Source organism: Panthera pardus, unplaced genomic scaffold (genome assembly GCF_024362965.1).
Source record: "Panthera pardus isolate Hobbes unplaced genomic scaffold, ASM2436296v1 HiC_scaffold_11, whole genome shotgun sequence".
Lineage (NCBI taxonomy): Eukaryota > Metazoa > Chordata > Mammalia > Carnivora > Felidae > Panthera > Panthera pardus.
Genome location: NW_026526666.1, coordinates 91,718,116 through 91,727,119, shown reverse-complemented (window position 1 = coordinate 91,727,119; position 9,004 = coordinate 91,718,116). Strand labels below are relative to the sequence as shown.

At 52.4% G+C, this 9,004-nt stretch overlaps 1 protein-coding gene across 1 annotated transcript; it reads right to left on the bottom strand.

The window, feature by feature from the left end:
* Positions 1 to 250: 250 nt before the first annotated feature.
* On the bottom strand, positions 251 to 8,364 carry MUL1 (mitochondrial E3 ubiquitin protein ligase 1). Its single transcript, XM_019461616.2, is given in 4 exon segments — positions 251 to 2,224; positions 3,629 to 3,749; positions 4,160 to 4,247; positions 8,112 to 8,364. Coding segments are annotated over 4 exon segments (1,059 nt in total). The 5' UTR covers positions 8,232 to 8,364; the 3' UTR covers positions 251 to 1,494.
* Positions 8,365 to 9,004: the final 640 nt, after the last annotated feature.

Genomic DNA, 9,004 nt, shown 5'->3' with positions numbered 1-9,004 from the left:
CTCTGGTCAGGACTTCTTCAAAGACTGGCTGTCTCAGTGAGGCCAGCGCCACCTACAGACTGGCCTCCGCCTCCCCAAGCTGCACACCACCTGTGTGTGGGAGCCCCCAGCCACCTCTCTACAGAGAAAGAAGATACACACAGAGGCCTTGAGGTCCCTAGATCATCACACCGCGGCGGGATTCCATTCCATCTCGGGCAAGCCTCAGCCCAACCATCGAACTTTTGTTGACAAAGCAACAGGCTAACACTTGGTTGTAACGTGTTTAATTTGTGCTGTCCACACTGGATGCTGCATAGAACTGGAGTCAGCCCCCTGAGAGCACCCCCACCGCCCCCACACAAGAGGAGGATGGGGATGGATGTTCAGAGCCAGGGAAGGGAGAGAAGAGCTGTGTACAAGACTGTGACTCCCGGAGGGGGTGAGAGGTTCCCCTCCTCGTCTGGCAGGTGAGGGGGTGAACGGCAATCCAGAGGGGGCGATGTGATTACACCCACGGGATGTTAACTTTCCCACGTGAGGAGGCGGGACCCTGGAAAAGGCTCTGTGCTCAGGGTGCTGGCTGGCTGCTTGTCCTCGGTGACAGCCTTGGAGGGAAGCGGAGACGGCCGGGAGGCCGGGGCTGCAGAGGCCTTACCGCTTCCTTCAGGTGGCGATGCCTTTCCAGCTGATCTCAGGCCGGGAGAGCTGGAGCCAGCCCTCAGCCCCCTCAGGTCTCGGGAGGTCCCAACCAGGGCCGGAGGAGCGCTCTGACAGCCCTGCCTTTAGATCACCGGAAGGGCCACGGCCAAGCTGCCGTCTTCACCACCAGGGACCGCAAGACAGCGCAACTGTCCCTTCAAGTGACCGCTCTTCAGCTTGCCGACCAGTTCCCATCTTTTAGGTAGAAGGCAAATGCCAGACTTCACTCTCTTCCTTCCTGAGACACATGTGCACACATCTAAGAGGTAAGCCGGTGAGGGAAAGGGACACGAGTGACGCGGCCAGCCTGGCTTCCTCCTGGGGTACAAGCAAGACTGAGAGTCTCTTCAGAGGCAGCTCCTCCAGACATACACCGCACCCAGAGCCCGACTTCTGCCTCCCTGCTGGCTGAGTCACTCAAGGCTGAAGTCCACAGGAACGAGCAATTCCCCAGAAAGGACCAGAAGACACCGGAACAGAAGAGCTAGAGGTCACTGGCTCGGGCCCTTGAGTGATGAGGTGCTGTCAGTCACACGCACACTCCTCAGGTTCCAGGAAGGAATGCAAGGCCACCACACCCAGCCAGGGTGGGGCTGGGATTCTGAGGCAGTGCTGGAAGGGTCCCCCTCAGGGTGGAAAGGCATCATCTAGTGCTAGAGGCGTGAGATTGGACTCCCCCAGTCCCCTCCCTCGGTCGTACCTGGGTTAACAGCTGCCCCCATCACTGCTCTGCTAAAGGCCTCAAGACGAAAATTCCTGAGAAGGTTGGGGGGGGGGTGTCCCTTCACGTCTACCTGTGGGGCTTCCAGACTGTTAGCTGTTGAACAAGGGAATCACCCGGGTGATCTCCTGTCTGCAGATGGGGCACCTCTTGGGCTCCGGCAAGGCGCGGTAGCACTCGGCACAGGAACAAACGTGCCCACACTCCAGAAAGACGCAGGACTTGAAGTTGCTCAGACACACGACGCAGGCGCTCTTCAGACTCTCCCTGTCCTCAGGCTTGGCGCGGCTCAGCAGCTGGGCCTCGTGCTCCTGGAACTCCTTCTCCATCTGCCTGAGGCGCAGCCGCTCCTGCCGCTGCAGATAGTGCTTTCGGAGGACGAAGAAGAGGGCCGCGCATGTGGCAAAGCCGAAGACCAGCGTCAGGACCTTCCAGAGCCTGACGCTCGACTCCTGCCTCTGCAGCAGGCTGTCAAAGTCCTGGCTGCTTAGATAGTACTGCATGCCCTGCTTGGGGGGCTGCAGGCGGACGGAGTTGTTGTCCAGGACCAGCTCACCGACCCCCGTGAGCGTGGCCCCAACCTTCAGCATCTCCTCGGTCTCCTGGATGCCTTTGGGCCGCTCGCCGCTGATATAGTGGCCGATGACATCAGTGAAGGACTGGATGGAGGGGTGGAACTTCTCGTACACAGTCTCCAGGCCCAGATCCTGGGAGTCCAGGGGCTTCAGCACTCACACGGCCATGTCCACGCTGTCCTCGTGGGGTACCAGGTCAAAGGGCACCGTATTGGTCCTCTGGTGAATGATCTTTGAGCAGTCATTCCTAAGACAGCAAGAGAGCCCAAGATAAAATGAAGGACAGCAAACACTTCATGCCCAGGCAGAGACGGGATGGCCGAAATGCCAGGACAGGATAAAGTTTGAAATACCTAGAAGAATACACACAAATCGCTACTATCCGTGTACCTCATAATAGGGAAGCTCAATTTTTTAGGTTCTCGGGCAATACCAGTGGGCAATAAACACTGTCACAGGTCACCTCTGCCATTTATTTCTCTTTGCCACATTCAAACATCCGATTTCTTTAAAAAAATTAAAAATAGAACTACGACAAAGGTGCCCAGGTGGCTCAGTCGGCTAAGCATCTGACTTCGACTCAGGTCATGACCTCACGGCTCATGAGTTCCAGCCCTGCGTCGGGCTCTCTGCTGTCAGCACAGAGTCCGCTTGGGAGCCTCTGTCGCCCCTTCTCTGCCCCTCCCCCGCTTGCATGCACTCTCTCTCTCTCTCTCACGAGATAAACAAACATTAAAAAACAAACAAACAAACAAAAACTACCATATGATCCGGCAATCCCAATCCTCTGGGGTTACATCCCAAAGAACTGGGGTCAGGATCTCAAAGAGGTAGCTGCACTCCCCTGTTGCCTGCAGCATTGGTCATGGGAGCCAAGACACGGAAACAACCTGGGTGCCCGTCAGCGGCTGAGTGGTTAAAGAAAACGTGACACGCACACAGTGGGACATCACTCGGCCACAGAAAAGACGGACACTCTGCCGTCTGTGACGACAACAGGGATGAGCCTAGAGCACGTCGTGCTGAGCGAACTGGGCCACTCAGCAGAAAGACAAACGCTGCATGATTCCACGTACACGACGATCTGAAAAGGTCACGCTCACAGAAACAGAGAGCAGATTGTGGTCACCGGGGGCTGGGGAAGAAGAAAACGGGAGTTGTTGTCCAATGGGTATAAAGTTTCAGTTATACGAGGTGAAGAAAGTCTGGAGATGTGCTGTAACAGCACTGCCCGCCACGCTCCCAAACGTGCCAGAAGGGTAGATCTCACGTTACGCGCTCTTACCACGATAAAAAACAAAATACAGAACAAAACACCACCACACAAAAAACGAGGTCAGTTGGAAAAACGGTTGTCTGTGTGATGGCACAAAACCGTTGCAATAGATGCTGAATTCATGAACCCACGCCATAAATCGGTGGTTCTCAAACTCAGTGGGCATACCAACAGATTCCACGCCCCCCACGGTGCGAATGCTGGCTCGGTAGGTCTGGAACGCAGCCCAGGAACCTGCATTTGAACAAGATGCCTCGGGGACTCTGATGGAAGAGGTCTGAGCACGCTGTCAGCATGAAGAAACTGGTCTGTGTGGGACACCAGCGTCTGAGCCGACCAACCGTGAGGGGTGGCGAGGCGAGAGGGGATGCGTACCAGAGGTGGGTGGTTCGATTCCACACCATCTTGTGCTCCTGCAGGGTCAGCCGCTGAATCACTCCCTTGCAGTTCTCCACGAACTGGCTGTTAAGCGTTTCTTTAACCGATCGGACAGCTCCTAAACGGAAACAAATTATTCGCCTTCTGAAGAATTCTTCCGCCCTCTCCTTTTACGGTGATTTACATTTTGTCTGGGTTGAGCTTAATTAATCAAAATGATGAAAATGATTATCACGGCACGTTATGTTTTGCGGGCGCTCTGCTAAAGCACTTTACAAGGATCCCTCGTTTCAGCTTTACAACAGCCCTGTAAGGGAGGAATTCCTTTACAGATGGGGCAAGGGAGGTTCAGAAAGGTTCGGTGGTTGCCCCCAGGATCACACAGCAAAAACCCAGGTCTTTGTGACCCTGAAGCCCAAGGCTTCTGGACCACTGCCCCAAGGCTACAAAAGGCCCTCAATGTCAGCCAAGATTTTTATCAAACTTTTAGAAGAGGAAGTTTTTAATTTTACCAATAAATAAACATACCTTCAATAACTGCATAAGGCACACATTTTCCTGGAGCTTCTGAAAGAATGCTCTTCAAGTCTTCACCCAAGTGGATTCTTTTCGCTCCCTAAATGCAAACAACATATTACGCTGACTGATGAGTACTGCGCGTTCTATCAAACCTAAAGGCCAAACAAGAAAATGACTGTTTGCTTGTCTCATGTCGGGAGAATGAGGAAATCAGGCAGGAAGGAGCGCGTGGAGAACCACATCCCCAAGCTGTGTCCCAGAAGTTGTACCACATAACCAGGCGTGTGCCATCTAGAGACCGGGGTGCCGTGGACATTCTTTCTCCTGTTATTGGAAATACACCCTCCTTTGCGTTTTAACTTCTTTTGGTGAAAACAGCAAAGGTACTTATCAGCTTTCATACCATAGACTGACCATGATTTCATCTCTTCCTGACGACACCGAACTGCGCATCCAAAGGGCTTACGTGTAAAGCACCTAAACGGGTGCCAGACGCGTGGCAGTGGCCCGGGCAGCGGGGTCTCTGAGCAGGTCTCCGTCCGTGCTCCCCGTTACGCATGGCAGGAAAGGGGAGCCTTCACTTTGCAGGGTGAGGCTCTGTTTGCTGGCGCTATTCTCCCGCTTTCCCGTTCGCCGTCCTACCCCTGGACAAGCAGGCGAGCACGGTGACCGCCACTGCCACCTCCCTACTCCTGCCACCCCTCCTTCCGTTCGGCCTCCGACCTACCGTGCGTGGGGACCCACCACGCCTGGCGCCCGCTGCATCACAAACAAGACAAAATTAATAAAATCAATGACCGTGTCCTGAGCATCCATGCGCCAGGCACTGTGCTGGGCGCTGGGCGTTCAGGGATGAAGGAAGGACACTCCCTACTTGCGGCATATCGCCGCCAACAAATCTGAAGAGGCCAGGCAAGTAAAGCCTCTGGGAGTGAGGGGGGACTTGGCACTCTGAGGTCACTGTAAGGTGAGGCTAGTGCTATACAGTAAACGACAGGAGCCACGTCAATACAAACTTATTAACCACCTACCCTGTGAGGATAATACAAATAGCAGCCTAGCAACTCACGCTTACAGTCTATCGACTTGTTTGTTATCTGTCTCCCTCCCCCAGACTATTCAACTCTGGGAGATGGGACCTTGCTTGTCTTGTTCACTGCTGTCCCCCCCTAGTGGCGAGAACAGTGCCTGACCCATAGCAGGCGCCCAATAGGTGTCTGATGAATACATTAGAGAATAACCACTCAGACCCACTACAGTTGACCCTTGAACAATGCAGGGGTTAGGGGTACCGATGCCCCCCCACACTTGAAAATCTGTATATAACTTAACTATTCATAGCCTACTTTGACGAGAAGCCTTACTGATAACATAAGCAGTCAACCAATACATATTTTGTATACGTATTTTACACTGTATTCCTGTACTAAAGCAAGCTAGAGAAAAAAAAAGTATTTTTTTAAAAAATCGTTAAGAAAAAATACATTTGCCGTCCTGTACTTATCGGAAAAAAATCTGCGGATAAGTGGACCCGGACAGTTCAAACCCATGTTGTTCCAAGGTCAGCTGTATACACCAGGCACTAAGCTAGACACTTTAGGTGCATACGTTCATGTATCCCTATACAGTAGACGTTATTATCCCCAACTACAGACAAGGAAACGGAGGCTCAGAGAGGTGAAGTGATTTGCTTGAAGTCACACAACTGGGAAAGTATCCACCACAGAATGGCCAGTTAGATTTTAATTTTTTTTTTTAACGTTTATTTATTTTTGAGAAGAGACAGACAGAGCATGAACGGGGGAGGAGAGAGACAGGGGGAGACACAGAATCCAAAACAGGCCCCAGGCTCTGAGCTGTCAGCACAGAGCCCGACGCGGGGCTCGAACTCACGGACCCGTGAGATGATGACCTGAGCCGAAGTCGGACGCTTAACCCGCTGAGCCACCTGGGCGCCCCTAGAATTTTTTTTAAAGATGAGTGGGAATAGGGTCAGAAAGACCTGGGGTTGAATCAAGCTCCAGTGTATCTGCTATGACTTTGAGCAACTTAATTTACCTGAGTCTCCCTTTCCAAAACTTTAAAAAACTGGGGAGAAAATGGGGCGCCTGGGTGGCTCTGCCGGTTAAGCGCCCAACTTCAGCTCAGGTCATGGTCTCACAGCTCGTGAGTTCGAGCCCCGCATTGGGCTCTGTGCTGACAGCTCAGAGCCTGGGGCCTGCTTCAGACTCTGTTTCTATCTCTCTGCCCCTCCATCTCCCTCTCTCTCTCTCAAAATATAAGTAAACATTAAAAAACTTTTTAAAAACCTGGGGAGAAAAATCTCACCGGAGTTTTAGGTGTACTAAATGAAGCTTAAGGTGTGGGAGAGCCTAGCCCAGGGACGGGCACATAACAGGCATGCAGTATGCATTCCCATCGCCATGAGAGATCCACGAGGATAAGACTCAAACCTCCTCTGGAAGTTTTGCAGTCTGATCAAGAGAATAGACTCTAAAATGTTAGGAATCCCGACTCTTTCCAGGAAGGGGCTTTTTCATCCTCATTTGGGAACTAACTGGCAAGACTTTTCGAAAACGGATCCTGGAGAGTTCACGGTTTCAAAGCTCCCACATTCAGCCAGCCTGATGCCAACCTGATTTCTGACTTTGAGAGGCAGCGAGGGAAGTTATCAGTTACACTCCCAGCCAATCACTTCAGGAGTGACTTATTTATAATCAGAAAAACAACTGGGCAGCTGGAATCTCACGAGGAGGCCATATGCACCACAAATCCAACTGCGTGGTAACCCGGTTCATTCCAGATGGATTCCAACACGCCCCTCGATAGCAGGGATTCCACTGAAAACGATATGATGATAATGAGCTGAGTCTGGTTTAGGAATCCTTCTTCAAATAAATGTCAAGTTAAGCCCTAACTGCGATATTGGGACATTTCAGCCAAAAGGAATCGACAAACATTTACTGAGCATCTATCACTCGTCAAGCACGGAGTTAGAACCTAGAAGGAAAGAAAGACAAAGCACAAATGGGACCCTGCCTCCGACCTAAAGAGGTCCATCTCTCATGGGCCAGACATTCACAATAAAGCAATGTGGTCAACCGGGAAAAAAAAAAAAAAAAAAAAAAAATCCCACACTTGGAATCAAAAGACCTCACGTTAACTTCCAACCAGACCAGCTGTAAGACCTTTCCTCTGACTCTCAATTTCCTGCTTTGCAATCTGGAGGGAACTGTCATTTTCTCTACCTCAAAAAATTATCGTGATGAAAAAAAAAAAAGATGAGAAGGTGCTAAGCTGTAAAGGGCAGCCCAAGGAAGAGTTATTTTTAAAATAACTAAAATATTAAAAAGGAAGAGTCTGTAGAAGCAAGGAACTGAGTAGTTACATAAATGGGCAAAGTCTAGGGTTTCTGCACTTGCTATCGCCTCCATCTGAATTGTTCTTCCCCTAGACACCTGCACGGTCTCCCTCACCTCCTCCTGGGCTCTGTTAAATGTCACCTTATTTAAAATAGCAAACCTCCCTTTCTCCAGCATTGCATTTCCTCTCTTCCCCACATTATTTTGTAGTATTTTTCTCCCCATCTGTCATACCATCTGATGTACTTGTTACTGTCTGTCTGCTTGTACCAGAATGCGATCTCCGTGAGGGGAGGGACTTTGGTCCCCGAGGGCCTGGAGCAGAGTCGGTGGTCAACAAATAGTTGTCGAATAAAGTCATGAAATCGAGATTCCGAGTAATGAGAGGGGCTTCGGAGGAAAGGGGGCAGTGAAACGGTTATTACGAAACCCGAATTCTGGTCCTAGCTCTTGCAGGGACTGGCGGAGCGACACCTGTCAGGGCCGGTTTCCCCTTTGGCCAAGTTTCCCACGCTGGAGCGGCCCAAGGCGAACCGTGGGCTCACCAGGACCGGGGGCAGGGGTGACCCGGCTGAGGCCAGGCTGGCTCCAGCACTGACCTTGAGCTCTTGGGCGACCTGGGCCTTCTGCCGGTACACGGAGTACAGGACGGCGGTGACGACAGAGCTGGCGCCCAGGAGGATGAACTGGCCCAGCGAGGGCCGCCCTCCGCTCTCCATGGCCGCGTGCCGGCGGCGACGCCGAGGTCAGGCCGCGCGCCCCCGGAGCTCCGCCGCCCTCCACCCGGGACCGCGCCCCCGCACCGCCCTTCGCGAGACCCGCTCTCGGTCCCCAGGCGATGACGCGCCGCGCCGGCACCGGAAGTGGGCGGGGCCGAGCAGACCGGAAGGCGGCGTTGCCGGGGTGATCGTCCGGCTGCGGCGGCCTGCACCGCGGCGGGGTCTCCTTCGCAGAGGGGAGGAGAGGGATGGTTTGGGGGAGCTCGGCGGCGGCTTGTCGCTCCGGACCCTTCTTCCCCTTGGACGCGCGGCGCACCGGCCACAGTTGACGTGCTCGCGCCGCCCTGGTCTCGATCCGTCTGGTTTCCTGGGTTTACTGGGTTGTTTGATGGGTTCTTGGATGGCTCCAATCAGTAGATTGAGAAGAAAGAAGAGGACGAGTGTTAGCAGGCACTTAGGAGTATTGCACATTTAAGCTGATGGCAAACCTTGAGCCTCGGATTTTATTCTTCCACTTTACAGACGCGAAAACTGAAGCCGGGGAAGTTAGGGAATATGCACAAAGTCACACTGCTAATGAGTGCTAGAGAGGAATTTATCGCACTCCAGAGCCCTTAACCTCCAAGAGGGCAGATTATATCACCAAAGTAGCCCTTTAATCTGCCATCACCCCTACAACAACATATTTGTTAACTAATAATTACAGCTATTTTGTTGAGTGCCTGTTATGTGTCGGCTACTGTGACAAAAGTATTACGGACATGCCATTTAAT